Source organism: Bufo bufo, chromosome 2 (genome assembly GCF_905171765.1).
Source record: "Bufo bufo chromosome 2, aBufBuf1.1, whole genome shotgun sequence".
Lineage (NCBI taxonomy): Eukaryota > Metazoa > Chordata > Amphibia > Anura > Bufonidae > Bufo > Bufo bufo.
The window spans coordinates 436,725,093-436,742,307 of record NC_053390.1 but is presented as its reverse complement, the minus strand read 5'-3'; the positions used below and the strand labels follow the sequence as shown (position 1 = coordinate 436,742,307).

At 44.1% G+C, this 17,215-nt stretch overlaps 1 protein-coding gene across 1 annotated transcript in view; it reads left to right on the top strand.

Annotated features, from left to right (window-relative positions):
- The first annotated feature begins 5,382 nt into the window (after positions 1 to 5,382).
- SMIM7 (small integral membrane protein 7) overlaps positions 5,383 to 17,215 on the top strand; it is a 35,227-nt gene continuing 23,394 nt past the window's right edge. The window contains exons 1-2 of the mRNA XM_040417450.1: positions 5,383 to 5,536; positions 7,233 to 7,274. Coding sequence (XP_040273384.1) covers positions 5,511 to 5,536; positions 7,233 to 7,274 — 68 coding nt within the window. The 5' untranslated portion in view covers positions 5,383 to 5,510. The remainder of the gene's footprint in view (positions 5,537 to 7,232; positions 7,275 to 17,215) is intronic.

Sequence of the window (17,215 nt, the reverse complement as noted above, 5' to 3'; positions counted from 1 at the left end):
TAGTATGACTTTTTTTTATCACATTTTATTCAACTGTTTTAGGAGATGAAGTGATCAAAAAATGGTCATTTACCATTATACAATTAACCGCATAAACATTTTTATATTTTGATGGTTTAGACATTTTCAGACGTGCAAACACCATTTATTTATTTTGCTATTTATTTTTATATACAAAACATGAAAAGGTGGTGATTAGATTTTTTTGATATATTTAATTATATTTTTTAACTTTATTTTAGAGTAACTGAACATGAGATTAAATTGCATCTACCATAGACTGCAATGGTTTTCATATAGGAAAAATGCTGCGTAACTATCGAGCCCCGCCTGAGGCTGCCCGGTGTGCTGCTCGCATTTTTTTGCGGACTCGTCGAAATGAATGGGTCCGCATTCTATCCACATTTTTAACTGGGCAAATATCTTTGATTTCGTCATAGAGGCAATGTCTAGTAGTCATCAATCTCTAACGAGGAGGTACTCCACCCAAAAGTAGCCTCTAAGAACCTTTTTATAGGGCAGCAGGGGAAGCAATTTTACACCCTCTTGTGGCAAGACCATATGTCTAATCAGACCACCACGAGTTTGGCAGCAATCCGACATTTCAATCTGGGTGTGGTATTTTTTTTGTAAGTGGGGAGATGAGTCTATGTCTACTATGTGGAATGTTTGGAACATTTTCTGGTGCTGGCAGATATCTAATGTGCATGGCCAATTTAAGGCTTAGGACTAGTGTTGAGGGAACTTCTGTTTTAAGTTCGGCGTCCGGTTAGCGAAGAATCCCGATATGGATTCCGAATTCCGTTGTGGTCCGTGGTAGCGGAATCAATAATCGGCCATTATTGATTCCGCTACCACGGACGCCAACGGAATTCGGAATCCATATCGGGATTCTTCGCTAACCGGAAGCCGAACTTTAGACGCCGAACTTAAAACAGAAGTTCGCTCAACACTACTTAGGACTCTTTCACACAAGCGAGTTTTCCATCCGGGTGCGATGCGTGAAGCAAATGTTTAGCATGCGGATTGAATCCTGACCCTTTCATTTTAATGGGTCCATGCGCACGTTTTTCACGCATCATTTCTGCATTCAGGGAAAATTGCAGCATGTTCAATATTTTGTGTTTTCAAGCAGCTCTGGTTCCATGAGGCTTCCATGAAAAACGGATTACATCCAGATGCAAAGCGTTTTTCATTGATGGTTGCTAGGAGATGTCGATTGTTGTTCTTCATTTTTTTCCACCTGCGCGAAAAATGCATCAAAAACTGATGGCATCCACGTGGAAAAAACTGAAACACTGAATGCAATTGCAGACAAAACTGACTGAACATGTGTGCAAAGCCTTCAGTTTTTTCCTGAACAGATCCTGACACAATTCGCATCGCTCGTGTGAAAGAGGCCTTACAGTCTTTTTTTTTTTTTTTACTGCGACAACTGTGAAAACAGAAGCAAACTGTAGGAATACATATGAAACCAATTTACTAAGTCTACATGCACACGACCGAATGTTTTTGTGGTCCGCAAATTGCGAAACCGCAAACAAAAACGGATGACATCCGTATGCCATCTGTTTTTTTTGGCGGATCCATTGTAACAATGCCTAAAACGGACAAGAATAGGACATGTTCTATTTTTTTTTTTTGCGGGGCTACGGAACGGACATACTGATGCGGACGCATTTTTTTTAAATGAATGGGTCCGCATCCTATCCGCAAAAAAAACAAAACGGACACGGAAACAAACAACGTTCGTGGGCATGTAGCCTAATACTGTGTGTGTAATCGCAGTATTTCCCCTAGATCAGGGATCAGCAACCTTCAGCACTCCAGCTGCTGTGAAACTACAACTCCCAGCATCCAAACATGATCGGCTGTTCTCACAACTCCCATAGAAGTGGATTGAGCACTCTGGGAGTTGTAGTTTCAGAACATCTGGCGTGCCAAAGGTTGCTGATCCCTGCCCTAGACCCACATTAAAGGCCTCTCACCCAGCCAAACTAGTATTCTGCACCAACGAGGTGCAAAAAGCTGCCTGCAGATAGGTGTTTTTCATATCCTTATGGAAAAAAGTCTGGTTTAGGCTTATTGCCCAAGCCATTGTTCCAAGGCTTGTTTAAAGGGTTTCTGTCACCCTGCAAAACTCATTTTTTTTTTTTTTGGATAGTTAGATTGCTCATAGTGCGATATAGCAGAATATAATGCTCTTACTTACTTTCATGCGGCCGATTCTTTATAAAACAAACTTTTATAATATGTAAATGAGGGCTCTACCAGCAAGTAGGGCGTCTACTTGCTGGTAGCTGCTGCAGAAATCCGCCCCCTCGCCGTGTTGATTGACAGGGCCAGGCGTGATCTCCTCCTCTGGCCGGCCCTGTCAGTAATTCAAAAATCGCGCGCCTCGCGTCATTCGGCGCAGGCGCTCTGAGATGAGGAGGCTCGTATCCTCAGCACTCCCTCAGTGCGCCTGCGCTGATGACATCACCGAAAGAGAAGACGTCATCGGCGCAGGCGCACTGAGGGAGTGCTGAGGATACGAGCCTCCTCATCTCAGAGCGCCTGCGCCGAATGACGCGAGGCGCGCGATTTTTGAATTACTGACAGGGCCGGCCGGAGGAGGAGATCACGGCTGGCCCTGTCAATCAACACGGCGAGGGGGCGGATTTCTGCAGCAGCTACCAGCAAGTAGACGCCCTACTTGCTGGTAGAGCCCTCATTTACATATTAGAAAAGTTCGTTTTATAAAGAATCGGCCGCATGAAAGTAAGTAAGAGCATTATATTCTGCTATATCGCACTATGAGGAATCTAACTATCCAAAAAAAAAAAAATGAGTTTTGCGGGGTGACAGAAACCCTTTAAGGCTTTAGACAGTGACCTATAGGGTAACCATCCAATAGGTGGCACTAGAGCGCCAGCCTCCTGGATTTGTTTACCCCAAGAAGGCAGATATCAACTGAAGAATACAGTGCAGATACTGAACTGTGCTGGGTTGCAGCTTCAAGGGGATCTCTGGGCTTTTAAAAAATTCCATCCGCCTTCTGCCCTGTTGTGGGAAGAGAGGTTGGTTATTACTTAACCCGCCATTGGGTTGCCAATTACACCGTCTTCACTGGCTGCAGTCTCCTCCGCTCAGGTTCTGACCGGATGTGTTCTCGAGTCTTCCTATTCACCGGCATTTACTGTGCATGAGAACACATCCAGTCAGGAACGTAGTGGAACAGACCGCAGCCAGTGTGAACACAGTGGAATCGGCGCCCCCACGGAGGGGTAACTACTGATCAAACTCAGGGCAGAAGGAAGCTAAGTTTTGTTTTTAAAGCCTGGGGAACCCCTTGAAAGCAATTCCCTTATTTCCAACAAACATATGTTAGGAATAAAAGCAAAGAGCTATATAATTTCATGCCTTAGGCCTCATGCACACAAAATATTTTCTTTCCGTGTCCGTTTTTTTTGTGGATCGTATATGGAACCATTCATTTCAATGGGTCCACAAATAAAACGGAAGTTACTCCGTGTGCATTCTGTTTCCGTATGTCCATATTTCTGTTCCGCAAAAAAATAGAACATGTCCTATTATTATCCGCATTACGGACAAGGATAGTACTGTTGCGTTCTGCAAAATATGGAATGCACACGGACGTCACCCGTATTTTTTGCGGACCTTAAAATACATACGGTCGTGTGCATGAGGCTTTATTCTGCATTGAGTTTTTAATTAACCCCATCCCGACGCTCACCGTAGATGTACGGCAGAAGTCAAGACTTTAAAGATGGCACCCACTCAGGATCTAAGTGGGCGCCATAGCCAGCAGGTCCCTGCTGTTTTACACAACAGACATCTGCTGGCAGTGTCCATGATCAGCAGTAACGCCAATCATGGACTTTTAACCCCTAAGATGTTGCGGTCAAATGTGACCATAGCATCTGAGAGGTCAAATACTGTCAGCGCTGAGCTCCCGGGGACCAAACGGCTCCCATGCCGCGACATCACAAGAGCTGTTTGATTTCTATCGCAGCCTTCTGAACGATCTGAGGCCTGTCATAGAGAAGTTCCTATCCAGCCATGCCTGTGGCAGGGCTCCATAGCAACATAATACATCTCCCATAGACTGCAATGGTAAATCATTGCATTCCATGGGAGAATCAGTCAGACGATGGCATGTTAAAGTCACCTAGGAGGACTAAAAAAAAAAAAGTAAAAAAAAAAAAAGTTTAAAAGCTTTTTAAACATATATAAAAAAAGCATTTAAAAATTCAAATCACCCCCTTTGCCCATATTAATAATAAACAATAAAAAATAAACATCATGAGCGATGCTGTGTCCCAAAATACCTCCTAAACTATTAATATATCAATGTATGTATCCCGTACAATGAACGCTGTGACGGAACTAAAACTCAAAGTGGCCAATTCTTCATTTTTGGTCATTTCACCTCTCAAAACGTTATACACAGCCCAATATCAATGAAAACAAATGCTATGAATAAGAAAATACAGATTGACCTACAAATAATTTACCCCTAAGAAACCTCAATGAACATACAAAAGTTAGGCATGGTGGTGGTGGGGGTGTTCAGAATTTTATTTTATTTTTAAAGCGTTAAAACTGAAGAAAAACTATTTAAAAAAAATACAATATTGCTCTTATTATACCGACCTAGAGAATGAAGAGAACAGGTCATTTTTACTGCATAGGGAATGACAGAAAAAACAAAACCCATTAAACTGTAATAGAATTACATTTCTTTACCAATTCCATCCCATTTTGATTTTTTTCCAGCTTCCCACTTATATCATATGTAATCATAAATAGTGCCGTCAGAAAGAACAAATTGTTCTGCTTAAAACATGTGAATGGAAAAATAGAAACGTTATGGCTCCAGAAAGGCAGCAAGAAACAAAAACAAAACAACAAAGGAAAATCGCTGCATCAGGAAGGGGTTAAAAAATTGGTACGTGCATTAATAAAAATGCTTGCCTGAAAACAGGTTTGCTCCTATCCCTCAGAAACAGCGCCACTTGTTGCCCATAGGGCATGTCTGGTATTGCAGTTCAGCCTCATTCAAGTGAAGGGTGCTAGGCTGCAATACCTCACACAACTCATTGGCATTTGTAGTTCTATTTGGTAAAAATTAGACCTCATACAAGTCGCATAGACCTATAATTCTCATGAAATAGTGCCACAAAAGTGAGTGTTGTGAGGCATCCATGACCCGTGACATCATTCATCTTTATTGCTGCAACCAATCAGATTCCACCTTTAGAACAGAAAGCAGTAAACCGATTGGCTGTTGATTCTAATGTTTCCTATCGGGAAACTTCTATCACACACTGCCCTCTAGAGGCCAGAGTTGGAACAGTCCCCGTAGATACCACTCAGTATTTCCTCCCTCCGTGTCAGCGGCAGCCATTTCTGTGGAGGCTCTGACGCTGATTGGCTGCCTTCCTCCCCCCGGGAGCCGGAAAGCGGAAGCGTGTGTTTACCGGTGAGCTGGCTGCTGCTGTGGCAGGATGATCGGGGACTTATTGCTGTTCGGGTAAGAACGGACGTGTGGTCGCGAGCAGACAGGGACGCTCGTCTACGTATTACGTCACGTTAGTGCTGTTGTGATGACGTCATCTGCTTCATTTCCACCACTGCATTCCCTATGTTGGTGTGTAGAGCACTTACAAAAGAGTAAAAAATATCCTTAAAGGGTTTTTGGGGAATAATTATTTAACTAAAGTGCTGTGGCAGGCTCCCCTTCCTCCATCTTCAGGATCACAGCTTGTTTTCCTCCAGCCAGGCATGTGCTGCTGCTGCTGCCAATGACTGGCCTCAGCAGTGCCGTGTCCCCAAATGACAAAATCCCGTTTTTCAGACACAGCACAGCGATTGTCGGATCCCATTGACTATAATTTCCAGCATTGTCCCGTACCTTGTCCTTTTTTCCCCCCCGCCGAAATCTGAACCTCCTCTCCAGATGTGAATCTAGCTGATCTCTGCTTGCTGTCAGTGAATGGATCATTATAGATAACAACTAGAGGTTGCCCCCCTCCCCCATCACAGTTACACTTCTTAGTGCTGCGCTGACAGTGGCACGCTCAGTGCTTAGCTCTGATCCTGCAGTGGGTTAGTTAAGGTACATGCACACTATGCAGAAAATCTGCAGGGTAATGCAGAACCAGCTTGTAGGTGAGATTCTTATCCCATGTACACAGTGCAGATTAGGCTGTGATCCGGGGCAGATCCATGTCAAAATCTGCAAGTAACACGTGAATTTTGGTGCGGAAAAAACTACACTGTGTGCATACCTTTAGGGGGTCATTTATCAGACTGGTGTAAAGTAGACCTGGCTTAGGTGCCCATAGCAACCAATCAGATTCCACTTTTCATTTTGGACAGCTCTTTTGGAAAATGAAAGGTGGAATCTGATTGGTTGCTATGGGCACCTAAGCCAGGTCTACTTTACACCAGTGTGATAAATGACCCCCTTAGTGTTTCCAGATTACTGCACAATACCTGATGAAAAGATGGCACTTCACTGCAGGCTCTGTGCAAACATTGAGCCACAAAAAATGCTGCGGGAGATTTCAGCTCTGAAGCCTGAAGAATGTTGGAAGCAGCTCTGGACTATAATAAAGGCTGTAACTCCAGATCAGTAAAAGGGGTGGGGTTTTTATAGGAGGGGCAGGGCTTCAGTTGCCCGCCAGATTTACGTCACAAACAGGTGTAAGTTAGCGTCCATTCAGACGTCAGTATGTGTTTTGCAGATCAAAAACACGGACACCGGCAATGTGCTTTCTGCATTTTGCAGACCGCACATCGCCAGCACTCTCATAGAAAATGCCTTTTCTTGTCCGCAATTGCGGACAAGAATAGGACATGTTCTATTTTTGTCCGCAATTGCGGACAAGAATAGGACATGTTCTATTTTTTTGCGGAACGGAAGTGTGCGGATCCGCGGATGCGGACAGCACATTCCGGCCCCATTGAAAATGAATGGGTCCGCACCTGTTCCGCAAAATTGCGGAACGGTTGCGGACCCATTTTGCGGACGTGTGAATGGACCCTTATTCTCAAGTTAGCCCCTAGCTGGCGTAGATTTGAGTTTCTGGCGCTCTGAATGCCAGAGATGTGCCTTATTTATTAAGAGACCCTTCATCTCTTGTATTATAGACTTCTTAGACTTGAGCTTTTATGATGTATTACGGTAGTACGTGACCTGTGTTCTCTTCATTCTTCTATGACAGGACACTGCTGGTGAATGCTGGAGCTGTGCTGAACTTCAAACTGTAAGTTCTCCTCATAGATAGTCCTTAAAAGGGTTTTCTGAGATTTAAATACTGATGACCTGTCCTCAGTAACTGATCGGTGGGGTCCAACACCCGGGACCCCCGCTGATCAGCTGTTTGAGAAGGCAGAGGTGTGCCTGTGAGCGCCGGTGCCTTCTGGCAGCTCACCAAGCGCAGCGCCGTACATTGGATAGCGGTTGTGCTTGATATCGCGCTCAGCCCCATTCACTTCTATAGGGCTGAGCTGCTCCTAGGCCACATGACGGATGAATGTGACGTCACTGGCGTAGGTAAAGCTGAGAGAAGCACTGCTCCCTTCTCAAACAGCTGATTGCCAGGCTCCCAATGTGTTGGACCCCCACCGATCAGATACCAATGACCTATCCAGAGGATAATTGATCAGTATTAAAGTGTTGGAAAACCCCTTTTAAGACTCTCTAGATCTTTTTCTCTTTGAAGTCCATGGGTTGTGTCTGGTTTGCAGTACAAATGAATGGGCTGAAGTGCAATATACCACACATAACCTGTGGATGAGTGTTACGCTGTTTATTGAAAATAGGCAAATCCTGGACAACCCCTTTAAATACCGGCTACCTGATATCAGATAAAGCAGGGCAACCAGAAGGGTCACTGCTTATCAACCGGCTGTGGGCTTGTTACACCTCAAAATGTGAGACTTGCATCGTCAGTGTCCAATTTTACTTGTCCAGCTTGCGGGCAGGAACGTTTTTGTTTAATAAAATTATTTTGTGGAAAGTACCGAATATTACATCCCACGGTAAACTTGTCGTCTAAACTTACTGTAGGTTAAAAAAAGTGACAGCAGAAATCTTGTTCTAATTTAAAAAAATCCAGTTTTTTATTAAAGAGCCCCACAAGCCCTTGTTCTGTGTGCCCCCCAAGCGATTTCTGGCACCCTCATGTTTGGAGACTTCTCTCTGCCATTGTAGAGAGGAAGAGATAGGCCTCATGCACACGACCGTTTTTTTTTAAGGTCCGCAAAAACGGGGTCCGTAGGTCCGTGATCCGTGACCGTTTTTTCGTCCGTGGGTCTTCCTTGATTTTTGGAGGATCCACGGACATGAAAAAAAAGTCGTTTTGGTGTCCGCCTGGCCGTGCGGAGCCAAACGGATCCATCCTGAATTACAATGCAAGTCAATGGGGACGGATCCGTTTGACGTTAACACAATATGGTGCAATTACAAACGGATCCGTCCTCCATTGACTTTCAATGTAAAGTCAGGAGTCCCTTTTATACCATCGGATCAGAGTTTTCTCCAATCCGATGGTATATTTTAACTTGAAGCGTCCCCATCACCATGGGAACGCCTCTATGTTAGAATATACCATCGGATTTGAGTTAGATTGTGAAACTCAGATCCGACAGTATATTCTAACACAGAGGCGTTCCCATGGTGATGGGGACGCTTCAGGTTAGAATATACTAAAAGAACTGTGTACATGACTGCCCCCCCCTGTATTTAACTCATTGGTGGCCAGTGCGGCCGGCCCCCCTCCCTCCCCTGTAGTTAACACATTGGTGGCCAGTGCGGCCGGCCCCCCCTCCCTCCCCTGTAGTACTGTAGATTCATTGGTGGCCAGTGGGCCTCCCCCTCCTAATTAAAATCTCCCCCCCCCCCCCCCCCCCTATCATTGGTGGCAGCGGAGAGTACCGATCGGAGTCCCAGTTTAATTGCTGGGGCTCCGATCGGTAACCATGGCAACCAGGACGCTACTGCAGTCCTGGTTGCCATGTTTACCTAGCAATTTTTAGAAGCATTATATTTACCTGCGATGTCTGTGACCGGCCGGGCGCTCCTCCTACTGGTAAGTGAAAGGTCTGTGCGGCGCATTGCTTATAGCACAGACCTGTCACTTACCAGTAGGAGGAGCGCCCGGCCGGTCACAGACATCGCAGCTCGCAGGTAAGTATAATGCTTCTAAAAATTGCTAAGTAACCATGGCAACCAGGACTGCAGTAGCGTCCTGGTTGCCATGGTTACCGATCGGAGCCCCAGCGATTAAACTGGGACTCCGATCGGTACTCTCCGCTGCCATCAATGATAGGGGGGGAGATTTTAATTGGGAGGGGGGGGCCCACTGGCCACCAATGAATGTACAGTAATACAGGGGAGGGAGGGGGGGCCGGCCGCACTGGCCACCAATGTGTTAACTACAGGGGAGGGAGGGGGGGTCCACTGGCCACCAATGAATTTAAAACTGGGGAGGGAGGGGGGTGTGCCCCCTCCTGCCTGGCAGCACATGATCTCTTACAGGGGGCTATGATACGCACAATTAACCCCTCAGGTGCAGCACCTGAGGGGTTAATTGTGCGGATCACAGCCCCCTGTAAGAGATCGGGTGCTGCCAGGCAGCAGGGGGCAGTCATGTACACAGTTCAAAGTATATTCTAACTAGAAGCGTCCCCATCACTATGGGAACACCTCTGTGTTAGAATATACTGTCGGATCTGAGTTTTCACGAAGTGAAAACTCAGCTCTGAAAAAGCTTTTATGCAGACGGATCTGCGGATCCGTCTGTGTGAAAGCAGCCTACGGCCACGGACGCGGATGCCAATCTTGTGTGCATCCCTGTTTTTTCACGGAACCATTGACTTGAATGGGTCCGTGAACCGTTGTGCGTCAAAAAAATAGGACAGGTCCTATTTTTTTGACGGACAGGAAACACAGATCACGGATGCGGCTGCAAAACGGTGCATTTTCCGTTTTTTTTTTTTTTTCCTACGGACCCATTGAAAGTCAATGCGTCCGCAAAAAAGAACGGCACAACGGCCACGGATGCACACAACGGTCGTGTGCATGAGGCCATAAGGAGAGAGGTGGCTGTATGTGTGTGCTGTTCTCTACGTTCAGGGAGCTGCTTGCCTGTATACATAGCTCCCATAGACTACAATGGAGCCATGACCACCGCTTCCTTCTGGAGTACTGCACAGGGGCAGGTTGCCCCCATTCTCCTAATAAGGCCTCTTGCACACGTACTTATTTTCATTCTGTGTCCGTTCCGTTTTTTTTTTTTGTTTTTTTTTGTGGACTGTATACGGAACCATTTATTTCAATGGGTCCGCAAAAAAAACGGAAGGTACTCTGTGTGCATTCCGTTTCCGTTCCGCAAAAAAATAGAACATGTCCTATTGTCCACATTACAGACAAGGATAGTACTGTTCTATTAGGGGCCAGCTGTTCTGTTCCACAAAATATGGAATGCTCACAGACGTCATCCGTATTTTTTGCGGATCCATTTTTTGCGGACTGCAAAATACATACCGTCGTGTGCAAGAGGCCTAAGTGGAAGTCCTAGAAGTGGAATGTGCACCCATCAGACATTTATGGCTTCTACAGAAAATTTGTTTGAAGGAGAGACGGCACCACAAATTTACTTTTACTAGATCCAATCCGTGGCCGTGTTGAACCCTAGCCCGTCGAGTTCCAAGAGATGATAAGATGGAGAGAAGACCGGAGCACTCAATGTCTTCACAATATGCAGAGTTTTATTCACAAACTGTGCAACGTTTTGACTCCTAAGGCTGGTTTCACACGGGCGTTGCGGGAGCGTTGCGGGAACATGCACGATTTTTCCGCGCGAGTGCAAAACATGGTAATGCGTTTTGCACTCGCGTGAGAAAAATCAAGCATGTTTGGTACCCAAACCCGAACTTCTTCACAGAAGTTCGGGCTTGGGATCGGTGTTCTGTAGATTGTATTATTTTCCCTTATAACATGGTTATAAGAGAAAATAATACATTCTGAATACAGAATGCATAGTAAAACATCGCTGGAGGGGTTAAAAAATAAATAAAAAAAATGTAACTCTCCTTAATCCACTTGTTTGCGCAGCCGGCATCTCTTCTGTCTTTAACTGTGAGCAATAGGACCTTTGACGTCACTGCGTTCATCACATGGTCCATCACATGATCCATCACCATGGTGATGGATTATGTGATGAGCGTAGTGACGTCATCAAAGGTCCTGGGCAAGAGAGTGCTTGCGATCGCTGGGCAAGAGAGTGCTGTTTAGACTACACAATCTCCTGCCCGGGAACAATGATTGAGGCATCTGCACCTCTGATCATTTCACCCGATGAACGTCTGCATCACCTTTAGACGGGCAGATTATTGGGAACTAGCTTCATAGGAACGTTCATTCCAGATAATTGGGCCATGCAAATCCACCTTTGGGACTGTGGAAACATTCCCAGTATTGTTAATGGGGAGTCAGGTAAGCAGTCAGCTTAAATTGTAGATAAGGAAATCTCTAAGCGCTATTGTTTTCTGGTCAGTGGGAGTCTCCGCTCACATATTCCTGTCGGTGTAGGATTTTGGCATGTTGCAATGTGGTAGGTAGGCCTCACATGAGAAAACCCTTTAAAGTTTAAACTATTGATTTGATGTAACACTGTGTTACTCCCACAGATTCTGTGAGAGTCTAGTGCTGACTGAGTTGACTGTATAATTACTACTCTCCATTAACCCTTTTGCTGCCAGGGGTGTTTGGACATTTTGCACCTCTGGTAGCCAGAAAAAGTTTCACAGTTTTGACATAAAACGGAAACTACAAAATAAAAAATAAAGTTGGGACATTGTCAAAATGCCACTCAGCCCTTTATACACACAGACACCATCATGCAACTTTGTGTTAAGATGTAATTTTAAAAAAAAAAATTGCAGAGTTGATATTAGTGGGTAAAAGTGTGACCCAAGCAGAAAGTTATATGCACCACACCAACTCAAGGTTCAGGATGTGCAGACTTCATACATACGACTTAGGGGTGAAATTTTATGCACATATCTTTATAAAATCACCACCATTTAAAAGATTAAAAATCTGGTTTTAAGGCTACTTTCACACTAGCGTTTCTATTTTCCGGTATTGAGATCTGTCATAGGGTCTCAATACCAAAAAAAAGCTTCAGTTTTGTCCCCATTCATTGTTTATGGGGACAAAACGTAACAGAATGGAGTGCTCCTAAATGCATTCCATTCCGTTTGGTTGCGTTCTCGTACCCGGAGAGCAAACCACAGCATGCTGCGGTTTTCTTTCTGTCATGGGATGCGGAGGAAGACAGATCCGTCATGACCCACAATGTAAGTCAATGGGGACGGATCCATTTTCTCTGCCACAATAGAAAACTGATTCGTCCTCCATTGACTTTCAGTGGAGTTCTTGACGGATCCGTCTTGGCTATGTTAAAGATAATACAACCGGATCCGTTCATGACGGATGCAGATAGTTGTATTATCAGTAACAGAAGCGTTTTTGCTGAGCCCTGCCGGATCTAGTAAAAACGCTAGTGTGAAAGTAACCTAAGCTGGATTAATAAAATAACAAAACAAGTAGCAGCCTATAAAATACAGGGATTGCATTTCTTAAAAAGTAAGTGCACCCCCAAAACCTGATGATTGCAGTTTCCTTGAAGGACTGTTGACAACCATGTCCACTTTCAGGTAATTTTGTGACAAACAGGAATAAAAAAAAATAAAGAAAATGTATCCAAACATTTCCAACTAAGGCTACTTTCACACTCGCGTGGATCTCCACAGACAGATCCGTTCAGATAATACAACCGTCTGCATCCGTTCAGAACGGATCCGTTTGTATTATCTTTAACATAGCCAAGACGGATCCGTCTTGAACACCATTGAAAGTCAATGGAGGACGAATACGTTTTCGATTGTGTCAGAGAAAACTGATCCGTCCCCATCGACTTACATTATGTGTCAGAACGGATCCGTTTGGCTCAGTTTCATCAGACGAACACCAAAACGCTGCAAGCAGCGTTTTAGTGTCCACCTCCAAAGCGGAATGGATCCTTATCCATTCAGAATGCATTAGGGCCAAACTGATCCGTTTTGGACCGCTTGTGAGAGCCCTGAACGGATCCCACAAAGGGAAAGCCGAAACGCCAGTGTGAAAGTAGCCTAAAGCTTACAACCAAGCAATATTGTACACATAAAAACGATATAAAAATAATATATTTCGGTGTACAAATATCATATATTCCTGGAACAGAGGCCGCGTAGTATTTGGTCATCATCCACTGCATAGGGCAAACAGGTGCCATATTACCATAGTCTACATTTTTTGAGTGGAAAACATGCAGTGTATAAAAATATAACCCGCTAATTAATACACACAACTAACAGTGATTATTAGCACAAATTGAACAAATAGTAATATTTGCTACTAAAATGTGTATTCTAGCATAGACCTTATGCAAATAAAATATAAACTGCAAAATAGTGCGGTAGGTGAGTTCACACATACCACATGTAGATGTTCAGTGCTGCATATGTTTACGAAATGCAAAAAAACCACAGGGATTAACCAACCAACGTTTGCATGCATTTATTGGGAGGTAAGTAGTATGTAATAATCTGTTCCCCTATACAAACTGTAAGGCCCCTTTCACACGGGCGAGTTTTCCACCCGGGTGCAATGCGTGATGTGAACGCATTGCACCCGCACTGAATCCGGACCCATTCATTTCTATGGGGCTGGGCACATGAGCAGTGATTTTCACGCATCACTTGTGCGTTGCGTGAAAATCGCAGCATGCTCTATATTGTGCGTTTTCCACGCAACGCAGGCCCCATAGAAGTGAATGGGGCTGCGTGAAAATCGCAAGCATCCGCAAGCAAGTGCGGATACGGTGCGATTTTTCACACATGGTTGCTAAGATGAAAGTCTATTCACTGTATTATTTTCCCTTATAACCATGGTTAAAAAATAGTAGCATTCTTTAATACAGAATGCTTAGTAGAAGGTCAATTGAGGGTTAAAAAAAAAAAAAAAAAAAACTCGCCTCCTCCTCTTGATTGCGTAGTTGCCGATCTCTTCTTACTTCTTTAATCATGAGCTGCCGGCTAAAGGACCTGTGGTGATGTCAAATCACATGGTCCAATCACATGGTCCATCACCGTGTGGTGATGGACCATGTGATTGAACCATGTGATGAACTCAGTGACGTAACCACAGGTCCTGAAGAAAGAACAGGAGACCGGCAGCTACGCGATCAATTGGAGAAGGTGAGTTAATTTTTAAATTTTTTTTTTTAACCCTCAATTGACCTTGTACTAAGCATTCTGTATTAAAGAATGCTATTATTTTCCTTTATAACCATGTTATAAGGGAAAATAATTACATATACACATCCTTGAACCCAAACCTGAACTTCAGTGAAGAAGTTCGGGTCTGGGTACCACATTCAGTTTTTTATCACGTGCATGCAAAACGCATTGCACCCGCACGATAAAAACTGAACAACGGAACGCAATCGCAGTCAAAACTGACTGCAATTGGGTACCTACTCGCGCGGGTTTGCCGCAATGCACCGGGATGCATCCGGACCTAATCCGGACACGCTCTGCAAGGGGCCTAATCCTGATTACAATAGATATATCCCCAGGTGGCTCTTTCGTTCACTGGTATAGGTTAGGTGCACTACCGTTATGATTCACCCAATCTCCTTACATTAATATTGATTAATTCCAAAAGATAGGCACTCAACATCCTGTAACTTACCACCACATGGGACGCCACGCTATAGCGGTAGGTAGACGCTCTGTTCTAATGACACTAATATTCAACTGACAACGGATACCTCTTTGAAACATATGATTATTACACTGTTGCACAAGAACCTATACAGTGTATTCAGTTAAACCACCGACTGGACATTTATTTAATTCCAGACACTCTATAGGTGTTTTAACCACAGGATTACTGACCCTGCTTCCACTTAGTATCAGTATCACAGCGGACTAAAGAGAAAGCCAATGTAACATCTATGAATGAACATATATAGAGGATAATAAAATACTATTATTGGTTGGTTCCGTTACCACCATGGTGGGTATTCCAGTATTGGCATGTACTGTGCGGCTGACGGACAACTGGATATTATATCAACCGTCTGAAAGCCTGTCGTCCACACACTACATACAAAACTAATATTGAGAGTGGTTATAAATATTTATATTTTTATCTCCCATTTTTTATTTTTATGAATCAGCTTTGCTAGGTCAAGCATTATAGTATATGGTGTATTAATTGGATTTTACTTCGTTTTTTAAGGGATATGTACAATGTGGTCTATGAAGAATTTGTGTATTCAGAGTGATTCCAGTTGTTGAGTGCCTAATTAAAAAGTATTCCTAAACCTAGAATGCATTAACTAAGGCCTCTTGCACACGAACGTTGTGCATACGTTCCGTGCATTGGGGACTGCAATTTGCTGTCCCCAATGCACGGGCAACGTCCGTCCTGCGGCCAGGACGGATCGAGACCCATTCAACTTGAATGGGTCCGTGATCTGTCCACACCACCAAAAAATAGAACTGTTTCGGAGGCACGGAAAGAAACACCACGGAAACACTCTGTAGTTCTTCCGTGGGGTTCCGATCCGTGCTTCCATTCCGCAGCTCCATGATAGCGGACCCATTCAACGTTCGTGTGCAAGAGGCCTAAGATGGGTACTTTATTACTTTATTATGGACATAACATTTGAACCACCTGTAGTTCATCAAAACTGAGTAAGAGCGCAATACCTCTGGTTCTGATGAGCTGCGGGAGGTCCAAGGGTTGGGTCCATAATATGCTCTTGTCTTACACCAGTCTGAAAAGTGACTGAATGCTTAAAAAAAATTACGGCAATTTATAACAATCGTTCATGGCGACATTCAATGATCAAAAATACAGATCATTATCACTATTACTACAACGTGTGACAGGTATTGCTAGAGCAGCGGTCTACATGTTTTACTCTGAAGATCAGGTATGGACAGGATAGGAACAGTGTAAAAAGTTGATGGTTTTTTTTTTTATTGATGCTTTTGTGTTTGTGGTATCTTTGGTATGATTTATTCAACGCTGTGATCCAGACACTGTTAAATATCTGGGTTATGGCATCAATAAACTGCCTACACACTCTTTTTCTGAAAAAAAGACCCCCCTCCATATGTGACAATCAAATAGCAAATATGATTGATAACAAGCACAGAAGTCCGTGTTACCCTTTCCTGGGGTCATGTACCAACCCTGCAGCTTGTCAGCATGTCCCCCACTTGCCTCCTGCTTCTCTTCCTGGCTGAGATCACAGCCGGCTGAAAGGAGGAAGGGGTCTGCTTTTAAGTGGAATATCTCAGGCTGTATAGCAGGTCACAATCTAAGATTGCAGTGCTAGCTGCCCCACATCCAGAAAAACAGCCTTTAGAAATCGGGTCAGAAATGAGAGCTGCAGGTATATACAGCTCTCACTGGGACCCGTTTCCAAGGGCTGTAACTCCCAATGTATTGTGGCAGGTGGTGCAGTCTTGGTCTTTTAAAGCTTACATTGTCCGCTCTAAAACAAACCAATCACAGTGGAATTTATAGGGTTATGAAAAGTATCAATATAGACATCACAGAGAAAAATGACTTTTCATATAAAACATAACTTTTACTGTTGTTGGTTAAAATAATACCCCTTCTTAGTATATATATTAGGCTACGTCAAATAATTAGACAAGGCCTTACTTGGACGTATCAAGATAATGAAGTCCGATGTATAGAAAAATTTGCGGCAACTTACAGTTAGATGACTGTGGACCTGGCCAAGCGGTAGAAAGAGAGGTGGTGGATAAGGGGAAGGGAACAATATCCCTAATACAACCCTCAATGTACCCCTGCCTACAGGCGGAGCACCCGCCCCGAAAGGGGCGACCCCACCTCTCGGTGGCTAAACCCTTACTGTCGCCTATTGATACCCTGCCTAAACGGATCGATGATGTTCGTCCCTTTTTTGGCAATATGTCCCGACGCGTTATCCCAGACGTAATCAAGGCTGGTTCATCAGGGGACTCAGGATAGTTGGTAAGTTCTTGCAGTCAATTGACACAACCAAGATAAGGGTTTTGGTCAGACCGATACTATTAAAGTGGGCTAAAC